Genomic DNA, 21,037 nt, shown 5'->3' with positions numbered 1-21,037 from the left:
ATGAAGTGGAGAGGGCTTGGTTGTGATGGAAGAAAGGATAATAAGAATTAAGAATAGGAATAGGAATAGAAATTGAGTGATCGACAAGCGTTGGGAAGAAGGGGAAGGTCGAGATCGGATCCTATTATTATTAAGAAGCCAGTCGAACCATCGGGTCGGTTGAGGGAGTTGGAGTGGGCGAGTGTCCGGGGGGGCAAATAATCTAAAGGCGGCGAAAGATCAAGTCAAAGGCCGGGGAGGGACCGAGTGGGGAGAGAACTAAGAGTGCCAGAGGGAGGGGAATTCAAAGAGGGGTGAGGAGGGGGGGGGGAAGGGAATTGAAGAGGATGAAAGAGAGAGATGGAACTCTGGTCGGGCAAATGTTAATGCAATTGAAATTGATTAAATGCAGGTGAGACCAACTACCAACTACCGACTTGGCTTATGTCTGTCTGTCTGTCTGAGACTCTGGTCTTTTTCTACTCCGTACCTTTAGCTACCTTTAGTCTATTCGGATTTTTTTTCTTTGTGTTGTCTTGATTAACAACTTAGCATACTTAATACGTAGCTAAAGTGCTCAAGAGATCTGGATGAGCGATTGGGAGCAATGGAACCCATACCCACTTTCTCCCACCTCTCCTCCCCAATCAATCCGCAGATCCTCCAATCTAGAGACAGAGACATGGTCCGGTGTAGTAATCCTTCTTCTCCTTTCCACCGAACATATCCTTTGTAAATGAGAGTACGTACCTCTCTTGTGTCCTAATTGCTATTATGAACTACTTCTTCTTTTTGTTCTAGGGAAGTAAATGCGAAGAGTGATTCAACGCAAATCTGCCAGCTGCACACTAAATTACCCTAATCACAGTCGACGACGCAACGCTGGACAAGACGGAGGAGGCTGCAGATCAACCCTAATGGTGGATCGGATGCCTGATGATCGGACATGGTCACCCTTTCTTCGGAACGCAACTCTGGCCCCAAAAAAGACTAAAGCTTTCTTTCTTTTTAGGATCTCCTGCTCGAAAATCACGCACTGAGAACGGTCCAGTCGCTGCTAGTTAGCCTCCAGCAGCTCCTCCTACCACACTTTGGGGGAGGTCTTGCAAACCTACCTAGAATCGGTAGCCCGCAACGACTGGCTTTCCTGTCTTTCCTAGATCTCCACTCCGATCCACTCGTGCCTTGGGTTCAGCGGCAGAAGATTGAGGTTGCGGGCGACTGGACAAGCCTGTCCTGCCAGAAATCTCCGTGCTTCTGATAACAATGAAGCTAGTCAAAACTAGACCTGCGCCCCCAAGAGAATTCTTGGAGAAATCAGTCAGTCATCCAGGAGTTCAACTATCCAAGACCCAACGGATTCGCGCGAAATGGCAACTAGTTTCCTCCTTTCTCGATTGCCAAGCACTTGACTGGAAACTCTCTTCCTTGGCCGCTCCATTCGATCCAGTTGTCCCCCTCGTGCAACTTGATCTCAGTCGCTTGTTAACAGGCTTGTCCCTGTCCGCTCCCTGTTTATATTCCAGGCGTCATATAGCCTAGAGCATCGTCATTTCGTCCAGGCAATAGATCGTCCCGCAATCGCTCAGACTTGCCCAACGAGTCCCCGTACAATTGATTTTGCTCCTCAGCAGAGGCTTCCTGGGTTCTGGAATTGTCTCAACCTCTCCGACGGCTGTACATTCCGTTGACCTCGATCGCTTCTGACCGGGCTTGGGTTAAAGAGGTTTACGCCCCCCTTGCGGAAAATCACGACTCCATTCAGGTGTGGGACGGGTGGTCCCGCCGTACCCCGTGCACTACCGTCAGAGGTCAGCGAAAGAAAAACTTCGTCGTCCTGCATAGTCCCATTTTCCCAGATTGTTCGATCCGATGAAGTCAGCTGCTTTGACCTACCAATCATTGGTGACGCCCGATGACAGGTTTGTGGTCGATGTCAGTGGCCCCAGAATCTTTGCATGATGTGCGAGAAGGCGATTCGAAGACAGCAATCTCCACCGTTTTCGTTTCCCTACCGACGGTTCTCACACGCCCTGTTCCATGGGCTAGGTCGAGTTCTCGATGCAATGGATAGTTAGAAGAGGCAGTGATCATAGAGCCCCTTTGTAGCAAACGGCCCATATTGTGTCAGAGGTTGGACCCTGTCCGACTAACTAGATTCTCATGTCACCAAGGAGGCAACCAACCTCAGGGCTGACCCCAATCCACCGTCTATACAAACCCACCTTCTCAGGTAGCATCACATTGTGTTCCAGATGGGCCAGCACGCACTAGAAGTTTAATCCCGGGCCGGTCTGACATAAAAGTGACTCGTCCAATGCTTGTTACAGAGCCAGAAGATCACTACATCGGCCGCCGGCCCAGGTCCCGCCCCTCTCTCTCTTCCCCCTCCCCTTAACGGAAGTAAACGGGGCATATCAGAAGATGCAGTTTGCTAGTAAACTCAAATCGACATCCCGCTCTCTAGGGGAGCATCCCGACGTAACCCATAGCAGATCCTTTCCCCTTCCTTCTCTTTCTCGCTCTCTTCCTAGAGGTTCCCTTACAACCCGGAGCCCCTGGCCTATTCTTAAACCGTTGCGCCACCAGGTTCTCGAAAGTTTAAGCCTACATATAGTTTTGTTGTGTGTTGATTGTCCAGCAACGGTACAGCCCTCACTGACAATACATAGTAATATGCTTGGACACCAACCGGTGCAAACTCAACCACAAAGCGTGCGCCTACTGCACTTTATCACATCAAGTGCTCGTGCGTTGCTCGAGTAGACTAGGGAGTCCATCCCTCTCGCGCACAAGAAACACCACCACAGCACACTCCCCCTTCCCATAACTACCTATTATCGAAGGCTAGTTTCCATATTATCTCACTAACCCCACTCAGAGCCCCAGGGGATCCTGGAAATCCGAATCCACCGCCCTCCCGACATACGTCAAAAACCCCAAGTTAGCCATAGCAAAACATCATTATAGCATATCCACAAAACACCCATGATCAGACTAGGGGGTACTGTACTAGGTATCTACACTCCACACAGAATATGCATTCACTCAATTTCAAGACAAAAAGAGGTTATCTGAGCGCATCATGCCCCCGAACCTTCTGGATCATGATTTACCAACCCCCCCCCCCCAACTATTCCCAACTCGCACAACTTAACCGAATCTCCCATTAACTTCTCGGGCGTCGCCCGACACCAATGCAAGGAGACTGAACCATCTCTGCATATGTCGCATGCAACAATTTTCTTTCCCCCCTCCGCCGCCGTTCTCGCATCCTGCATGGCCGATTTAGTATTGCTTACGGAGCGCGCTCCGTAGTGCCAGTAGTATCCTTTTCCGAGCTGGCTCCCCGGAAGGGTCGGATCCGGGAGTATGAGTGGAAGGATTCTATCTTTATCATTTCCTCTAGTCTTTGGAAACCCCATCTAGACCGGGGGGAGGGTCATCGCTGCCTCGCGTTCGGAGTTTTAGATCGTGTGTGGATGGGCTGCAGTGGACTGAGTCTTAGATCCTGCAATGGGTTTGCTGGCGCGGTAGAGTGGTGGGGGGCGACTATAGCTGCTAGGCTGCTAGGCTGCTAGGTTGTAATGTAAGTGCGCCGGTGGGATGATTTGCTTCGGTTTATTCGTGTGTGTTGGATGCCTGCAGCAGCGATGGTGCCCACCGTGCCTTCTAGAAGAGCTGGCTAGGGCAATGAAGTCATGTTTACTGTGGCGAAAAAGTCGAGCTTGTGTTTCTGCAGGGAGGAGATTCTCTGGCCTTTGCAATAAGAGAAGCAACCAGACATCAAAAGTCTACAGTGGGCTGCTAGAGTCGCTGGCACAGGGGTTCTCGGGGAATCAGCTGGACGCGTCGATGAAAAAGCACATGTCATCAGCTGAGGGCCTGGGATTTGGCTGGATCACTCCATATGTACATGCATAGACCCAATTATCCTGTCCATTTCAGATACAAGGCAACCAAGATGTGGACTCTGTGATCGAGGCTTAGCCCACACTGCGGCCCCTTTCCGGTCTTTCGGATTCGTATTGTTTAAGTTTGGCCTTGCGCGTAGTCGGCCGAGCGCCGACGGCAATGGCACGACGATCACCCCCACAGCTCGGGAACAGTGAAAGCCAACGTCATGAATGAGGAAGGAAACATGAAGAAAAGAAATTAGAATACAGAGAAAGTATTGGGTATCTGCTGGCAAACCAGAATTTCAAATTGCCCGCCAGAGGTAGGAAAATGCAAGGGTTAAACATTCATGATGAGTGAGCACAATTCAGAGAGAAAAAGAAGATAATGAGGGTCGGAATTAGATCATCAAAGGCGCTCCGCTATCCTGAAAGAATTTGATGAGACATCATATCTGATCCAAGACAGCTGAAAACCAGATCAGGAAGGAAGAAGGCCCGATAGCGCACCGGACGCGGGCGGCACAACATGTGAGAGGCGACCTAGGACGTACTCATGCATCAACAGACACGGTCGTCCCGGGGAAAGGAAAAGATGCGGATTCTCGGGGCTCAGGATCTGGCGACTCCGCCGCGTCGCCCTTCCCATTCGTTCGGTCAAATTCCAATGTTTCGGCTAGCTCAGCAGCCATGGGGTCGAGGTCTTCCTCCTTGAGACCAGTGGCGAGTGCCACCAACTTCCGATGGACATCGAACTTGGTGCTTACTCCCGCGTCAGCCGTCTGCTGAGCAAGGTCTTTGACAGCAGCGCGCCGAGCTTTCTGCGCTGAGCACAATTGTCGAGCCAGCTGGTAGGTGCGAAGCAGTTTATCGTGGTCTGTGGCGGGTGGCGTCGTACCCTCCTGTGCTGCAGGCACTACTACCGATGATATGCGCTCTCTTAGGCGACTCTGCTGAATCTGCTCTAGCAGTGACTCATAGCCACTTCGCAACTGCTCATAGCGTTCAAGCTGAGCATCAATTGGCTGCTCACCAGCCTCCTGCGCTTGTAAGACAGCTGTTTCTTTCTGCACCTTCTGTCGATCCACCTCTAGTTGCTCGTACAGTGTTTCCGGGTTCGCAACGTCGTCAGAGTCCTGCCCGTTCGCTTTTGAGCTTCCGTAGCTTACGGTAAGTTTCTTATTTGCTTCAGCCATTATCACACCAATCTTGGATAGCAACGCGGTGGTGGCAGGAGACGATGACTCTTGGGCAAGAGTGGCGGGCTGGGTGTCAACATTCATCAACCCTGGCGCTTCGCCGTTCAACTGGTCATTGCCCATCGTGATAGATGATGGCGGAGGAGGAATGTCGCGTTCGGACGGATGCGCTCGTCGAGTAATGCTTGCAGCCGTCTCGCCCTTCTTGTTCACTAAGTCGCCAGCCCGTGGACACCGTGCAAGAAGCAAGTCCACCAAGCGGAAAGCGCCATTCCGAGCAGCCACTAAGGCCGCTGTGTCTCCATTAGAGTCCTGGAAGGACAACAAAAGATCGACTTCTTCCACCGAGCACATGAGGCGCAGCTTGTCTAGCAGCACATCACAATAGTATCGTGAGCTCTTCCATTTCCCTTTGCTCCGCGTAGTCTCTGCTATATGATGAAATATGGTAGCACCAAACCAGTCTCTGAATGAGACTGTATCCCAAAGTAAATCGAGAAGCGGAGGGAAAGTTCTCTTCTCGTAGTTATTCGTAAACAAAACAGCTCGCACAAGCGGGGTCTCTTCGTGTACCGATAATGCCTTCATATCTGCTCCTCTTCGTAAGAGATCTTTCACAATCTCCAGATCTCCCATAGCACAGGCCCAGTGAAGGGCCGTGTTACCGGAGTCGTCAATTGGGCGATCTACCTGGAAGTTGGATGGTGGCTGTGGAGGTGGTACACGTGTAGCCTCGGGCGCATCGCCTACTGTCATGAAGTAGTCCAAGAGCTGGTCCCCATAGAGTATGTGTTCCTGTTCGCTGATGGACATCACAGGCGCCTCGTTGATTCCACGCTTGCGTTTGCGCGAGAAGTTACCGTTCTGTGACATTGTCATCATCTCTTCATCCGCTATCATTGACGACGACTCAAGCGTCGCTTGTTCGATGGACTCGTTGTCGTCAAAGCCAGTGCTCATCTCGTACTGTTCGTGGGTAAAGGGGGGTGGCGCCATATTTCGGGCTGGTTTGATAGCACTGAAGACCTCCTCGTTCACAGTTCTCCGGTTAGCTGTGTTCTTCGGTGCCCTTGGTTTCGATGCGGTTGTGTGTTTTGGTGCTGGTGGAGGGCTACGGTCTCCGGCAACATAGTCAAATATCGGTCTCAATTTGTCGATTATATTGTTGCGCTCAGCGAGGAGTCGACCTTCAGGGAGAGGTATCCATGTACCTACTAAAGTCAGAACCGATACGCCTTTCAAGAAACAGGGGTTATCAGTAGAGACCTTGGACAAGACGGACTTACCTTGATATTTGCCATATCCACCTTGCACTTTCTCATGGACACCCTTTTGTACCTCCCGCTCGAGAATCCTCGTTCTCGCTGGCTTGTCGAATCCGGCGACTTTGAGAATATGGGTTGCATTGATCCAGTCGTCCGACCGTCTTCGCATCACGCTTTCTCCATCGAGTTTCAGCTCGTAGACCGGTACCTAGTGACATGCATCAGCTGGGGGTTCTACCCCTTCGTTTGGTCGAAATTGGTCCGTAAGTGATCCAATTGAAGAAGGCAGGGCGGATTCTGGAAATTCCTACTTACACTGCTATAGGTAGCAGAGTACACTTTCGAAAAGTCAACTCCCGCCATGATGTGCGTCCCCTCACGCTGTCCTGATTCAGTGAGGTCCCGTTCAGCAACAGCGACTGACACCGCTGCTCGGCAGCCGGACAACAACAAGGATCTCAGGTGTTTGTTCAATTATGGAAATGCATCAAGATCCGACGCTCGTTGATTGGCCGGGTTGATTCACATGAGCATGATTGAAAAAAGACCGAGGATGGCTTGTTAATGATAGGTTCTGCAGTATTGATCTCGAAACGCGAAGGTCTGGCTAGGCAAGACGCGCCCTGAGTACGTCGGACCGCGTAAAGTGGATTTAGCCGAGCTAATCCTTTTACGGACATACTGTCACGTGTCGTCACATGACGCTGCCGGCAAGGAAGGAACGACGACGACTACGGAATAGCTGCAAACCTCACGGTCCGGTCGCTTGTCCTCGAAACCCACCTTCATAACACCCTTTTCTCCTTTCAATATGACTGTTGCCGAGACAGTGAAGAGCGCCGTTGGGCTTTCGGGCAGCACTCGTAAGTTTATATTGCCATTGGCCTCCACTGCGTGGGGAAGCAACGCGGTGAATAATGTTGCTCATCGAAGTCATGACTGACCCTCTCTCTCAGCTGCCACGAGCCAGGAAATGTCGGATGCTCGCCTTCCTCTTCAGTACCGCGACTCTTGCGCTCACTTGCTAATCCCCTTGAACCGCTGCCGGCAGCAGGAGTACTACCTCCCGTGGAAGTGCGAGGTGCGTTGTTCTGATTCCGCCAATACTCCTTGCCTATCATCTGAATTATGGAAAACTGGATCTGACATCTGCATCGCAAATTGCAGGATGAGCGACACAGCTACGAGAAGTGCCAGTACGAGGAGTTCAAGAAGCGCGTCGCCAAGATGGAAGAGCTCCGGGCCGCAAAGGATGGTGCCCGCAGCAATTGATACCGGAATTTCGACATCCTCTTATTCGCGACGGACGAAGCAGCATGTTATGTACATAGAGATTGTGAGATTGTTTGTCCATGTACCGACTTTGGCGTTGGGATTCCATCGAGTCGATCCTGTCGATACCATATTTTGAGAGCCAGGGTCAATAAACCCATAAAAGGCCTCAGTAGCTGGTCACCTCTCTCCGGTGTCTTTTGGGAGAACCGCGCAGCTTGACGTGCTCCTACTCTCGGGCAATATAGCATGAGTAAGACAGGCAGTTCTGCCCTAGCCGGGAGCCGTTTTGAGCATGTCAGCCTGCTAAAAAGCGAGTCGAGATTGAGACAGCATCAGTTGATTCTGGCACAGGAGCTTCAGTTCCTTTTCTGGAGTACCATAGCCTAATTGCAAATCAAGTTAAAATGATCATAACAAGCTCCCGCTATACATAGTCAATCATGTGCGAAGATGCCATGGTCTGGGTGTGTATTTAAGTAGCGCAGTAGAAAGAGGTATCTTGCATAAGCCATTTGACTCATGTTTCTCTCGCTATGCTGGAAGAGAGATGGCATAGCAATAGCTGGATAATGGCTCCGTATAGCGCTGCAGCGCAACTGATGACAGGAAAGTCACCTGACCGGGCTCCCTTCCTCCACGCTGCTTAGAAATCGACGTGGGTGACAATCACCGATAATGCTTTTCCTGCCCCGCTATGAACGGAGAGACGTTTTGTCCCCGCCAATAGGCGATTGAGCCTGGAACCCCGAAGGTTCGACACGAAAATCAGCATCAAGTCGATAAGAAGGAGCACGATCCGTCTGTTTCCACTCTTTCTCTGGCATCTTTTGATCCTGCTTGGGGATTCAGGATCTTGGTCTATATCACCTGTGCCTTGAGTCGGGCCATTGCGTGCTACTGACGTGACTCGATCGGGTCCTAGATCGGAGTCTAATAATTGTCTGTGGAAACTGGAAGTTTCCCCTCATCTCCGCGGGGTTTTTGTATGGACTGATTTTCCCGTCGTCTCACCCCACCACCTCTGTGCCGCGACCCAACGGTCAGGTCTCTCCCTCGGAAAATTCGCGCGCCTTCCTGCCGATAGTCCTGATCAGCGACAGAATGGGCTTGCTGTATGTGATGACTGCTGAGTGAAAGCCAGATGATTTGAGCACGCCAGAGACTAACTTGCGTTCCTCCAGCGCGCTTGGAACGGCCCTGGATTGGCCGGAGGCCAAGAAAAGAGCAGACCAGGTTCGCAAATGGGGAATTGAGGTGAGTATTTCGCCATTGGGTCCATTTGGCATATGTCACAGCCCGAAATGTATTGACCGAAGACAGCAATTACTTGCGAACTGGCATAGAGCCAAGGGCAAGGAGCGCAATGCTCTGCTTTGGGGCGATGAAGTAAGATTTCACCCCGCAGAATCCCATTCTCTTGTGCTAATCGATCTCGATCTATCAGGTTGAGTACCTTGTTGTAGCCGTCGATGATGAAGCGAAGAAGGCCCGCCTTTCACTCGCGCAGGCGGAGATTCTCAAGTCACTTGCGGAAGACGAAGCATCATGGAAGCAGGGAACTCGACCGCAGTCCCCGAACGATGAACAGTGAGATTTGTCGGCAAGAACAAACTAAGGACATGTCTGATGGGTTGCAGTGACGGGGAAGAGCCACCACACTTCCATCCGGAATTTGGCCGCTTCATGCTTGAAGCAACGCCGGGTAAACCCTGGGGAATCGATTTCAAGGACCTGCTGAAGGTCGAGTCAAACATGAAATGGAGGTCCGTACCCAATTACTGGATTCGATGATAGCCTGTGACCTCTAACATCATCACCACAGACGCGAGGTTGCCAAAGCCCACATGGCACCGAATGAACATCCCATCACCCTTACGACGTTTCCTCGCCTGGGCACCAAGGATGACTATATCCAGCCCTATTATCTACCGTCTGGTCCTGCGCTCCGGTCCCAGTTTGTGCCCGACGAGATCGCCAATCCGCACATCAGGTTTCCAACCCTGGCTGCTAACATCCGGTCAAGGAGAGGTCGCAAGGTTGAGCTGAACGTCCCGGTATATAAAGACACGAATACGCCCGAACCATTTAAAGACCCAACTGTGAATTATGATCTTCATATCTGGCCTGAGGATGATGATGTTAGAAACGGAGCAGCCAAGGACGATCATGTGTACATGGATGCCATGGCCTTTGGTATGGGCAGTTGCTGTCTGCAAATCACTTTCCAAGCCAAGAATATGACCGAAGGGAGGAAGTTGTACGACCAGTTGAGTCCACTGGGACCTATTTTGCTGGCCTTGACCGCTGCTACGCCGATTTACAAGGGCTTCCTTGTTGATACGGATGTACGCTGGAATCAGATTAGTGGGGCTGTTGATGACCGTACTCGTGAAGAGCTTGGAGAACTTGTACGATTGCCCTGTCCCGCTGCTAATGCCATTCGCTAACATCTCACAGCCCTTGAAAACTGACAGATGGAGGATCCCTAAATCCCGATATGCCTCAAACTCGACCTATATTTCACAAGACCCCCGGTTGCGAAAGGAATATTTGGACCCTGACTTGATCGTTGACGAGGATATCAAGAAGCGTCTGATGGAGGACGGAATGGATGATCTTCTAGCCACACATTTTGCACATCTCTTCATTCGTGATCCTTTGGTCATCTTCTCGGAAGATCTTGAAGAACTCGACTTGAACAAAGCGGATCACTTCGAGAATTTGCAGTCCACAAACTGGCAGCATATGCGGTTCAAACCCCCACCACCTGACAAGGATGACATTGGTTGGCGGGTCGAGTTCCGTTCCATGGAGATCCAGATGACCGACTTTGAGAACGCTGCATTCAGCATTTTTATTGTACTTGTGACCCGCGCGATCTTGACTTATGATCTAAACTTCTATATCCCGATTCAGCGCACGACAGAGAACATGGAGACCGCACATGCACGCAACGCGGTTCACGACCGGAAATTCTACTTCCGCAAGGACCCATTCTCCCCTCGCCGCCCGAATCCTCATTCATCCAGTGGAAGCAACGTCTCTTCCACCACGTCGTCCGCTGCCAACTCCCCGCCTCCATCGCCATCCCTTACCCCCGTGGAGTCCGAGTACGAACTCATGACTATATCTGATATCATCAATGGTTCTTCCGATGGCTCTTTCCCTGGACTGATCCCACTTGTCGAATCATACCTGAACAGTGTCAATGTGGATGTTGAGACTCGCTGCTCATTGGCCAGCTACCTTGACTTGATACGCAAACGTGCAAACGGAACTCTCTGGACGGGCGCCAAGTGGATCCGCGAGTTCGTTGCGTCGCACCCGGACTACAAGCAAGACAGTGTCGTTTCGGAGCGGATTTGCTATGACCTTGTCAAGGCCGTGGATGAGATGAGCGTGCATGAGGGGAGGAACGGTACCGTTGGGTGGGAACTTCTCAAGGGTAAGAATATTTGAAAAGATCTTGTAAATAAATTCGCATATAGATGTAGATAGCTTGTCTATTTTCTACTGTCACTTACTGTTGAGTACTACATATACTGTCAGTCGTGTTGCATAATATTACAGGAGACTTGGTTTGCTCAATTGGTTTGCCCTTGTGATTAAACATCATCATTGTATAGGAGGTTGATTGGATGTTCTTGATTCGGTGTGAAACCCTCCACCATATGAGAAGGGGTTGGCTGCGAGCCTCTTGAGTCCGAGACAAACCATGCAATTCCCAGACAAGCAACTTCCACCCTTTCAGTCTTTTTTCTCAATCGTCTCAGTACTTTCCCACTATTATCGAATGCCGCCCGTTCAAGGCAACCAGATCTTTTCCTCCTCAGTCGGTTCTCGACACGAATCAGCCACTCCAGTCACCTTCCATGTATTGCTGACTTTGTGAAGTATGAAGAGCTCAACGCCGACATGATGCACAGCACCGTTGACCTTTGCTCGGAAAGGGGCCCAGACGGCGGCCAGGCTACCCGAAGGATACACTTTCACTTCAGGGTCCCAGATACGCTCATCGATCTCATCCTCGATCTTGACCACCTGTTCAACGAAGGTTCCAATCGTACAGAAGCGAGGGAGGGTCGGTGAAGGTGGCCAGAGGGACATTCCTCCCGCTCGCACGCAGTATTTGTCGAACTCGGCGGAACTCTTCGTCCTGAGCGCACCCAGAAACCCGTTGATGACGGCTAAGATGGATTCAATTTCTTCGGAATGTTGAGAGAATGCCGATAGCACATGGAACGTGGTAGAGGGATCCCAAAGCATAATTTCAGATGTCATATCAAAACGAAACAAGCGCCGTCGAAACATGCCAGTGCTTGCAGGACGCGAGCTTCCATCTCCCTCAATGGTTGTCAACTCAACATAACTTATATGGGGGGGGGGTTCTTTGCTCACTGTCACGGGCCTCGGTGACGTGCCTTGACTTGGTGTCGCTGTGCCAGGAACGTTACCTTGGGCCTGTCATAGGAAAGACAGCACATGCACTTTCCCGACTTTGTAGACAATGAAGCCGGTCGGCATTGAGTTTTTGGCCTACCCTTATCGTCTGGTCAGACGGACTGCCTGATTCTGAATCAATGCCGATGTTTTCATTTCATTAGGAGCTACAGTCACAGCAACTCTCCATCAAGCTGCAGAATCGAGTGCTGACTGTTTCAAGGGCGTGGCCCCTGGGGTTACTGTTGCAGTCATGAGAACGCCCTCGCTTCACCTCAAACTTCTCTACTCCGCACTGATTCAATCGGGGTCTATCTCCAGGACAAGTTGAATGTTGTGAAGCGCCCCAAAATTACGATCTTCTGGCACGTCTTACGGAGCTCGTGCCATGTCCGACCACGGCGAAGGTTCGAGTGCAGTAGCAGTCAAGGAATCGAGGGTCAAATCGTTTGACGTGAGCACTGTGAGACACTAAAGCTCCAGCCATTGCTAGTCAGGGAAGCTGCATATGTTTCGGTGGCTATGACGTGCTACAGCGTGTGACTCTGGTTTTTTCAACATTGAATGGCAAGAACTAATTGGCCGGCCGTGCAACAGCAGGTTCACGGCCAAGAAGTCCAGTCGGAGGAAGTTTCACGAGTGAAGAACGGATTGCCTTGCCTGGATTGGTCCTGGTACACCTTGGCTCCTGTGTGGCTCGAAGGATTTTCTTGACTTCGAAGTAGGGGCTGCTTGTACAATATGACTGCTGATGGGGTCCTCGCGAATCCTCGGAGCATAGCCGGCAGACGGCTGTTAAACCCTAAGCATGCAAGAACCTGCAGACAGGCCGGCATGGCGGTCAGAAGCCCACACTTCTTTCTCTCTCACTGTCTCATATTCTAAAGATTGTTCATATCTACCGTTCTGTGCCAGGTCTGCGTTGTTCTGCTCCTCTTGCAGCTTCGGTTTACATGTTCTCCGAGGACACCAACTCTAGGCGGGCGTTGTCGTCGAACGATACTTCGGAACGGGACCCGGCTATAACATTCTGCCCGAATAGCCTTAATAGCATCACGCTATTATCCCGTTTGCGGGGACATGAACGGCATATATCTTCCCCACCAAGTTTTCAACCTCGGGGATACCTCGGGTCAAGCAAAACTCGAGCAGAATGCGGGCACCTGTACGAATCAGGGTATAGAGACGAGGTGCTTTCACCGATCTCTGCATGACTCGCTCTCACCAATCTATCCCATGACCCCAATGCTCCGCATTTTGGCCGGCGGCGCAACCTGATTTGGAAACACTCCCCCCTGTTGACGGTGGGATCTGGAGTACTTCCCCACATCCCGCGACTGCTCTTAACCCGGGGTTGATGATGCAACGTTTTGACCTGATGCCGGGGTTTGCGCCAGGCCCCCTTATGCCGTGAAGATCCAGGTATAAATGCTGCAGAGCAGCGTCGTCCAGCGTCGTCAAAGTATGGTGCAGCAGCTTTAGAGTCATTTTGAATCTTATAACTCTCTGCAAGATGCGCAGGGCAATCGTTTGCCTGCTCGGTCTCTCTGCCAGTGGCATTGTCGCTTCGGCTGATACATCTCAGCCTACAGCTCATGTTCGCAATGGTACATATGTCGGAGTGAGAAACACCGATTATGAGCAAGACTTCTTCCTTGGTATACCTTATGCGCAACAGCCCGTTGGCGACTTGCGATTCAGGGTTCCAAAGTCCCTCAATGAAAGCTGGGATGGTGAGCGTGAGGCGAAGGCATACTCAGACATCTGTGTAGGATATGGGGTATGCCACTATACTGCCTTCACCGGCTTCATATGATATAAGCTGACTTTAGTACGTTAGACGGATTCTATATGGTACAATCAGTCCGAAGCATGTCTCACCCTCAATGTCATCCGCGATTCCTCTTTCAACGAAAGCTCAAGCCTCCCAGTAGGAGTCTGGATCCATGGAGGTGGCTTCACAGAAGGATCAAGTGCGGATCAGCGCTATAATATGTCTGCAATTGTTGCCAATGCTCAAAAGATTGGTATGTCGCCCTTGAGCTATTGTTATGGCCATTATTGACATGTCTTGGCACGCACAGGCAAACCATTCCTCGCCGTGTCGCTCAACTACCGGCTCACGACCTGGGGTTTCATAAGCTCTAGTGAGGTCAGTGGCACAGGTAACACCAACCTCGGCCTTAGGGATCAGAGATTGGCACTTCATTGGATCAAGGAGAACATTGCTGCATTCGGTGGTGACCCGGCAAAGATCACTATCTGGGGCGAGTCTGCGGGAGCAATGTCTGTTGGATATCACCTGGCAGCCTACGGGGGTAGGGACGACAGCCTCTTCCGTGCAGCAATCATGGAGTCCGGGGGAACCATTGCCGCCGGACCTTCTAATTACACCGGCTATCAGGCCCTCTACGACGACCTCGTGGCCAAGGTCAACTGCTCCGACGTTGTGGACTCATTGCAATGCCTGCGCGAGGTTCCATTTGAGAAGTTGAATAGCGTCCTCAATGGAACCGATGGGCAATCGAACTACCCTTTCTCACCTGTCATCGATGGTGATTTGATTCCGACCTGGGGCAGTCTCCAGCTTGACCGCCATGAATTCGTTCAGGTTCCTATAATTGCCGGCACCAATACTGACGAAGGAACCGCGTTCGGGCCCACCGGGGTGAATACGACGCAGGAATTCTATGCATATCTTACCGGTACGTATGCCCTGCTCTGTGAATCTGGTCTACCAATTCTACAATTTACTAAGTTGCCACAGATGGTCAGGATGGCTTCCAGCTACCTCCGTCCATCGCCAAGCATATCCTGCAGGTCTACCCCGATAATCCCTCCTTGGGTATCCCCGAGTTCCTTGGCTCGAGACGAGTCGCATCCAAGGGTTACCAGTGGCGACGCACATCCGCGTATGCAGGGGACGTGAAGATGCACGCGAACCGGCGACGACAATGCGAGGCGTGGACGGCGACCAACACCACGGCCTACTGCTACCGCTTCAATGTGCGGTCCGCGGACGTCACACCCTTGTCGGGAGCCACCCACTTCGAGGAAGTGGCCTTTGTCTTCAACAACATCGCCGGCCTTGGGTATCACTACGGGCTTCCGTTCGCGGGGGTGCCCGAGTCGTACGTGCAACTGAGCCAGCTGATGACCAGCATGTGGGCATCTTTCATCCACGACCTGGACCCCAATTCGGGCATCAAGAACGAGTCGACGGTCCGGTGGCAGGCCTACGGGCAGGGTCGGCCGGTCGATCTGGTCTTCAATGCCAATACCACAAGCTATATGGAGCCGGACACGTGGCGAAAAGAGGGGATTGACTATATCAACTCCGTGGCGAGTGCGTACTGGCGATAGGATGGCCTATTTTTCCCTGTTCGACCCATCAAGCAAGTCGCTGCTACTAACGAGTTGGATATACATGTGAAAGCGAGAGATGCGCGAATCTGTGGTTTTGAGTTGGCCGCAGATGCAGCTTACGATATGGATCTGTAAGTCAGAGAGTAAAGCAAACAAAGAATGACCGAGTATGTGCGTGGTTCGAATTGGGGTGCTCATGTGTTTTCTACGTAAAGAGGAGGGGAACCAGTCACGGTCTTCAGCGCCTCATGCACCCAGCCATGCCTGTAGATCTGAACACCCTCTACTCCGTAGGACAGAGTTACTCCGCTTTGAGTGAGGCCCCGAGCGTAAGCATTACCAAGCAAGATCACCTTCTCATCTCATCCGTGGAAAGAAAGCCCTCCGGTCTGCTCTGTCTTCGTATCTTCGAACACAAGAAAAATTAGGAACCCTTTCACTATCCCCACGAAACCAAACCATGTATGTATAGAAGAAGCCCCAGTTAGAGACAAATAAAAGCCACCACTACGGAGTGCAGTGACATACCAAGTACCTTACCATCGCTTCCGACGAAAATGGGAGGCAAGAAGAGGATGGACCAGACCCAGCCAGTGTACTAGTAGTGCACAAACTAAACAAAGTTCTACCGGCTCCGATTCATCTCGTCCTGATCTGACTTCCGAACATTCTCTTCATCATACCATCTATACGAACCCAAGGAACCCGCTATACCTGTTTCCATGGTCAGTGCAAACGGGACGAACAATGGAAGGGGAAAGAAACGCCTCTGCAATCCTGGGAGATCGGATAGCGGATCCATCCCCATTGTTTGATTAGGTTTTGCATCGGCGAGACTTGGGACGGTTTTTGACCACGATGGAGTGGGTAATGAGTGGTCTGACCGTGGGAAGTAGAGATACAGTAAGAAAAAAGCCAAGGCTAGCAGACTATGTACTCCGTACAGTAATTACAACTAGTCAAGTACTCGGTTCAGTCCTTTCCGATTGTTGTTTCTTCGCCACTGTAGTGTAAGTTAGTCAACGATCTGCCGGCCTTGCGTCCTGTCCAGGGAATGATCGGAGGGTTTTTCTTTGAAAATGATCTCCCGGGATCGAATCATTTGTCGAGAGATTTTTCCTTGGCCATGCTCATGGAGTACTACACATAGAACGAGATACCTAGTCATGGTGGGAAACGCTTCGCCGGGAAATGAAACATCCGATTTCATTGCGATTAATTCCCTCCTTTGCCCAAAGAGTGAGTGAGTACACGAGGGGAGGGGGCAAGGGGAGAGCGGGTGGTTGAGATGGTCTTAGCCTAAACAGACCAGACCAGCACAGATCCAAGTGTTGTTTAGATCTCGACGTTGAGATTTGGGAAAGAGGGGGGGTGGAAGAGGGAGGGGGGGCAAGGGAGGGGAAAAGTGGGTGAGGGGAGGGGCAGAGAGGCCAGTGCAAATGTTCCCCCCCGGTAGGTGGCTGTCAAAACTGTCATATCATTTTCCCTTTCTGGGAAGCGGACACAAACGGGCACTGAGCTGAGGCACGCCCTCGTCCGAGTTTGGTTTGAGCATTGCTTCTTGTCCACGATATTCGCCTCTCCTGACTGGACTGGACAAGTACTACTGTAACTGATTTATGGATTGAAGTGGGAGTCGGCTTAATCACTGGCTGGATCCTTGAATATGTCTATACACTGAACAACACACAGACGGTGGTGGATCGCAGTAGCGGCGAAAGATAAACCGAGTACCTACGTTTGATTGCCTGCCTTCTTCCCACTCACTCCGCATGTTCATCTCTGACGATCCTCTTCCTGCACCTCCGTTCATTTGGATTGTCATTTCCATTCGAATTGACGGATCTTAGTCATTTCCATTCTTCATCTCGCGACGATCCCGAGGAGATTCGTGAAGAAAAAAAAAAAAAAAAAAAGGCACCACCACCACCAAGACCCCATCTGGGAAACCTTAAATCTCGTTTTACGTCCTGGGAAAAATGACTTTGGGTTTTTGGTCCACGGTCTCGGTTAACATTACTTGAAAGACGCGCCTCAACCATGGAACCAGCCTGTCCGGGTTGTAGATACACGCCAGATATGCCAGATAGCCGCCGCGTATCGGCAACTTTGTGAAGATTCGAAGGAAAAAAAAAAAAAAAAAAAAAAAAAAAAAAAAAAAAGACAACCACAGACCACATTTCGACCTCAACAACAAAGGTCTGGATTCGGGGAGGAGACGTGGAAGAAAGTTGATTCGGTGGGGGGAGGGAAGTTGTCAAAGACACGCTTGCGCGCCAGTGTTGTTCGTATACTCTATCTTGGTTCCTTTGATTGGGGAAGTCGCCGATCGCGATCGTGCTTAACCGTAGCGTCTGCGTTTAGCGGCAGAGGTACTGTACCTAGTAAGTAGGTGCTGAATGAACACTGCCACCGACTCGGGTTGAGTCGACTCTACTGGTTGACTTCCAGTTGAACGGGTTGAGCTTCAGGGAGGAGATAATGGTGCTGGGTGAAGAAAGGATCGGTTGGGTTTCCTCTTTTTCTTTTCCCCCTACCCCCTCCTTTCCCTTTCTTCTGTCCCACCACCAACTCCCCTACCTAATTAGATTCGTGTGATTTGTTCTTGGTAGAGATGTGTGAAAGACTGGATCTCTTGAGTCAAATCTACTCTCACACACTTTACTGCCGATTCATAGAGGTATTGAGGGTAGATAGATATTGAAAGCAGAGAGAAAGCAGAGAGAGAACAAGAGACTCAGAATCGAATCTTTAGTCCTTGTACTGTAGTTAACGTTACTGTACATACATCCCGCCGCTTAGTTACTCGAATATGTCTTTGTCTTTGTCAACTCCATCCAGAACGTTAACTGTACAAGGAGGATGCCTCCCAACTGAGACAAACCTGACAGTTCTCCCCGAGACCGTCTGTCGTCAGTGGCGCTGACCTCAAGCCACTCTCCTGCTACTAGATACTGAGTACGTAGGAGTAGGAGTGGGAGTAGGCAGGTAGTCCGTCCCCTGGTTTCCCGTGGATTTCTCTCCCCCCCCCCTCCCAAAAACCCCACTTTTCACCACTTCCCCGGCGGCCCGTTAACCACCCTTCCCTCATCTCATCTCGGGGACCTCGTTTACGGGATTCTATGCAGATTCTCATCATCCCAGGGCTCCGCATGGGAGGTCTGGTACAGGACGTAGTGGCGAATGCTCAGTCAGTGCTTAGTAAAAATCCGCGAGCCGTCTGTTGTGAAGATGCTAATTCTGGAAGGCTTTTTAGCTCTCTATTCAAGTAGTTACTACTAGGTAGCCCCAGTTATCTAGGATACGGGAAATGAAACCCTCAAAACCTTTCTTCCAGTCAGAAGCCGCTATATCCTGGAACCGATCGGCTAACTGAAATTCGATCGACTAGGCAGGTCTTGGACTTGGAGGAAATAATAACTTAATCTCCCGGCTGCCATTCTATTCATAGTGTTTTTCCCCCCTAGAAAAGAAAACATCATCAAATTTGTCCCACCTTCATAGCCACACTATGATGTGAATGTAATGAGACAGGCAGGATGTTCGGATAGTTAGACAGTTAATTAAGATAAATTAAAAAAGTCGAGGAACAACTAATTTATCAACGTATGTTTCTTTGGTTCTCCCGTTGAAATCGGACGGCCCTTCTTCGGATCTCATCAAAATTGGTGCCCACTCCTCTTGATTGACCCCATTGTGCTTGTGATCGGAGATGCTTTGGACGATGTGATTTAATTTATTTTTGATTAAATCACCGACTCCGTTCTTTCCAGAATGCTGTTCTTTCGGGTCCATTACGTAGCGTTTGTCTAAACAAATCATGAGATGATGAGATCATGGATGGATGGATGGATGGACGAAAGAAATAGCCCAACGGAGGATGGGATCTAGATCATCATCTCTCCCGGGCCCCCCGCCGGCCGAAAGTGGGAAAGCAAACCCCTAAGTCACTTAGCGCACCAGTCAAGCCGAAGTACGGTGTGTGGTTCAATCCACGTGTGGTTGGATTCCCGACCAGCTGGGATCAAAATCCACCGCCATTGTATGGTTCGATTCGCGGTAACAGGAAACCAGTACCTAGGTTCAAATTGGGACCAGGAAAGACCAGCGGTGCTTATCTTTCTTTCTCTTTTTTTTTCCAGGGGCTTGCGGTATCCGTGTTGTATGGGTAATCTTTCACCGTGTAATATACACAGAACAACAGTTCCAAGAAGTGCAAAATGAGGACAAACAGGTATTTCTACTCTTCCTATCAACAACACGACCCAAGGTGGAGGATTGAAGAACGAACATTAGACCTGACAAATAGCCAAACTTTCAACTTGTCACACTGCGCCTCGTTCCACGCAGTTAGTCAAATTCTGGATGATGGTTGCTGATCATGGATCTTTGCTGGCAGTATTGACAGCACCACTTGCAGACGGAAAGGAGCCGGTTGGTTCACGCATTCTGGGCCTACCCTGCATGTACTGTACTGTACATGTATGTATGCACAGTATCTCACATGTGCTATCTCCAAACTAGATAGACTGTTATGCAGGCCCGATATAGACAAAAGGCTCTGTGCAGTTTGGTTGTCTATTGGGATTTTCTGATTTCAGATTCTGTAGCGCTCGGTCGATACAAGCTATGTCGGTTTAAGGTTCGATGCGTATCAATACTGGATGCGCGTGCTGACCGGTAAGAGCCGATCTTAGGAGCTAGCCCATGTGTCATATTGTTAGTTTGTCCTGTGCGTTGGACCTACCGAAGTTGAGTTGCGTCTTCGAAGAGGCCACAGCAATCTAGGCTGGTCGCTTGGTTTGGGATCCATCGACGGAGCAGGGGAAAACTGCAGGCATTGTATACGGTTCGACTGACTGCCACACATGGTATTGGTGGTCTGAATGTAGCGGAGAGGGTACCGAACGGATCATTGGGAAGACACGAGCCTGCCAACATACTGGTATCAGCGATCTGTCCGATCGAGAGCGTCAAGCACGAGAACTTGGTATGGATGACAGAATCATTGCGCACCTCGGCCGTGTCCAAGCAAGCACACCTGGGTGCTGGTTATCCATCCTATACTCATATTCCTCTCGTGCGATATTCGCCGAGGGAAGCCGGAGAAAGACAATAGCAGCATCCGAAATCCAGGGGGAGCTCATTATAACCACGCTCTCATAAGAGGTGTCATGCTACCAAGTGAAAGGTTAAGTCCTTGCTATTCTCTTCCAGCTATGGATCACCACGAAGGGCTTTTCCACCGTAGCGCTTTCATGATATGCGATCGTTCTCCGAACAAAAAGGGTGGTTGTTAGAACAGCGAAGCTATCCCAAAGGCAATTCGAACTAGAAGACTATGAACAACGTAGAAGTTAGACCACATCCGTTACTCGAGCTGAGAGGTTGAGAGAATCAGACACCATACTCACGAGCACTATCCCTACGCACGTCATAGACCTGGTCGCGTTTGAACCGTCCCCAAGAGCAAGAACAGGGCCTTTCCCCAGCATGAGCAGGAAACCTGCTCTCCATCGAAACAAGAACGACCATGCCAGAAATCGTGAAAGCCAGGGGAGATCCGTCTTCACTCCATCCTCACCGAAGATGGAAGTAGTGAGAGAAGTCTGTGAGC

The 21,037-nt window shown here is 50.6% G+C and overlaps 6 protein-coding genes across 6 annotated transcripts; 3 read left to right on the top strand and 3 right to left on the bottom strand.

Moving 5' to 3' along the window:
* Positions 1-1,711: 1,711 nt before the first annotated feature.
* Positions 1,712-2,228, bottom strand: BO72DRAFT_448400 (uncharacterized protein). The gene is made up of 2 exons (XM_040944779.1): positions 1,876-2,228; positions 1,712-1,778 (listed from the first exon to the last, which is right to left on the bottom strand). The coding sequence occupies exon 1, from the start codon at positions 2,098-2,100 to the stop codon at positions 1,879-1,881; it is 222 nt and encodes a 73-aa protein (XP_040801022.1). The 5' UTR covers positions 2,101-2,228; the 3' UTR covers positions 1,712-1,778; positions 1,876-1,878.
* Positions 2,229-4,166: 1,938 nt separating this feature from the next.
* Positions 4,167-7,007, bottom strand: BO72DRAFT_118615 (putative APSES transcription factor). The gene is made up of 3 exons (XM_040938991.1): positions 6,655-7,007; positions 6,361-6,547; positions 4,167-6,285 (listed from the first exon to the last, which is right to left on the bottom strand). The coding sequence occupies exons 1-3, from the start codon at positions 6,700-6,702 to the stop codon at positions 4,430-4,432; spliced, it is 2,091 nt and encodes a 696-aa protein (XP_040801021.1). The 5' UTR covers positions 6,703-7,007; the 3' UTR covers positions 4,167-4,429.
* Positions 7,008-7,093: 86 nt separating this feature from the next.
* On the top strand, positions 7,094-8,015 carry BO72DRAFT_448398 (NADH dehydrogenase [ubiquinone] 1 beta subcomplex subunit 7). Its single transcript, XM_040944778.1, has 3 exons — positions 7,094-7,202; positions 7,296-7,420; positions 7,507-8,015. Exons 1-3 carry the CDS (start codon positions 7,151-7,153, stop codon positions 7,609-7,611), a joined length of 282 nt encoding a protein of 93 aa, XP_040801020.1. The 5' UTR covers positions 7,094-7,150; the 3' UTR covers positions 7,612-8,015.
* Positions 8,016-8,316: 301 nt separating this feature from the next.
* On the top strand, positions 8,317-11,202 carry BO72DRAFT_448397 (glutamate--cysteine ligase). Its single transcript, XM_040944777.1, has 7 exons — positions 8,317-8,726; positions 8,796-8,868; positions 8,935-9,000; positions 9,059-9,201; positions 9,252-9,377; positions 9,437-10,022; positions 10,072-11,202. Exons 1-7 carry the CDS (start codon positions 8,716-8,718, stop codon positions 11,071-11,073), a joined length of 2,007 nt encoding a protein of 668 aa, XP_040801019.1. The 5' UTR covers positions 8,317-8,715; the 3' UTR covers positions 11,074-11,202.
* A 38-nt stretch (positions 11,203-11,240) lies between these two features.
* On the bottom strand, positions 11,241-11,880 carry BO72DRAFT_510166 (uncharacterized protein; the record flags this gene model as incomplete). Its single annotated transcript, XM_040949355.1, has 1 exon — positions 11,241-11,880. The coding sequence occupies one exon, from the start codon at positions 11,878-11,880 to the stop codon at positions 11,419-11,421; it is 462 nt and encodes a 153-aa protein (XP_040801018.1). The 3' UTR covers positions 11,241-11,418.
* A 1,538-nt stretch (positions 11,881-13,418) lies between these two features.
* On the top strand, positions 13,419-15,543 carry BO72DRAFT_118532 (cholinesterase). Its single transcript, XM_040938990.1, has 4 exons — positions 13,419-13,834; positions 13,895-14,081; positions 14,139-14,759; positions 14,822-15,543. Exons 1-4 carry the CDS (start codon positions 13,568-13,570, stop codon positions 15,415-15,417), a joined length of 1,671 nt encoding a protein of 556 aa, XP_040801017.1. The 5' UTR covers positions 13,419-13,567; the 3' UTR covers positions 15,418-15,543.
* The last annotated feature ends 5,494 nt before the right edge of the window (positions 15,544-21,037 follow it).

Source organism: Aspergillus fijiensis (assembly GCF_003184825.1).
Source record: "Aspergillus fijiensis CBS 313.89 unplaced genomic scaffold BO72scaffold_25, whole genome shotgun sequence".
Taxonomy (NCBI): domain Eukaryota; kingdom Fungi; phylum Ascomycota; class Eurotiomycetes; order Eurotiales; family Aspergillaceae; genus Aspergillus; species Aspergillus fijiensis.
Note: the sequence above shows the minus strand (reverse complement) of the source record. Positions and strands in the feature narration are given on the sequence as shown.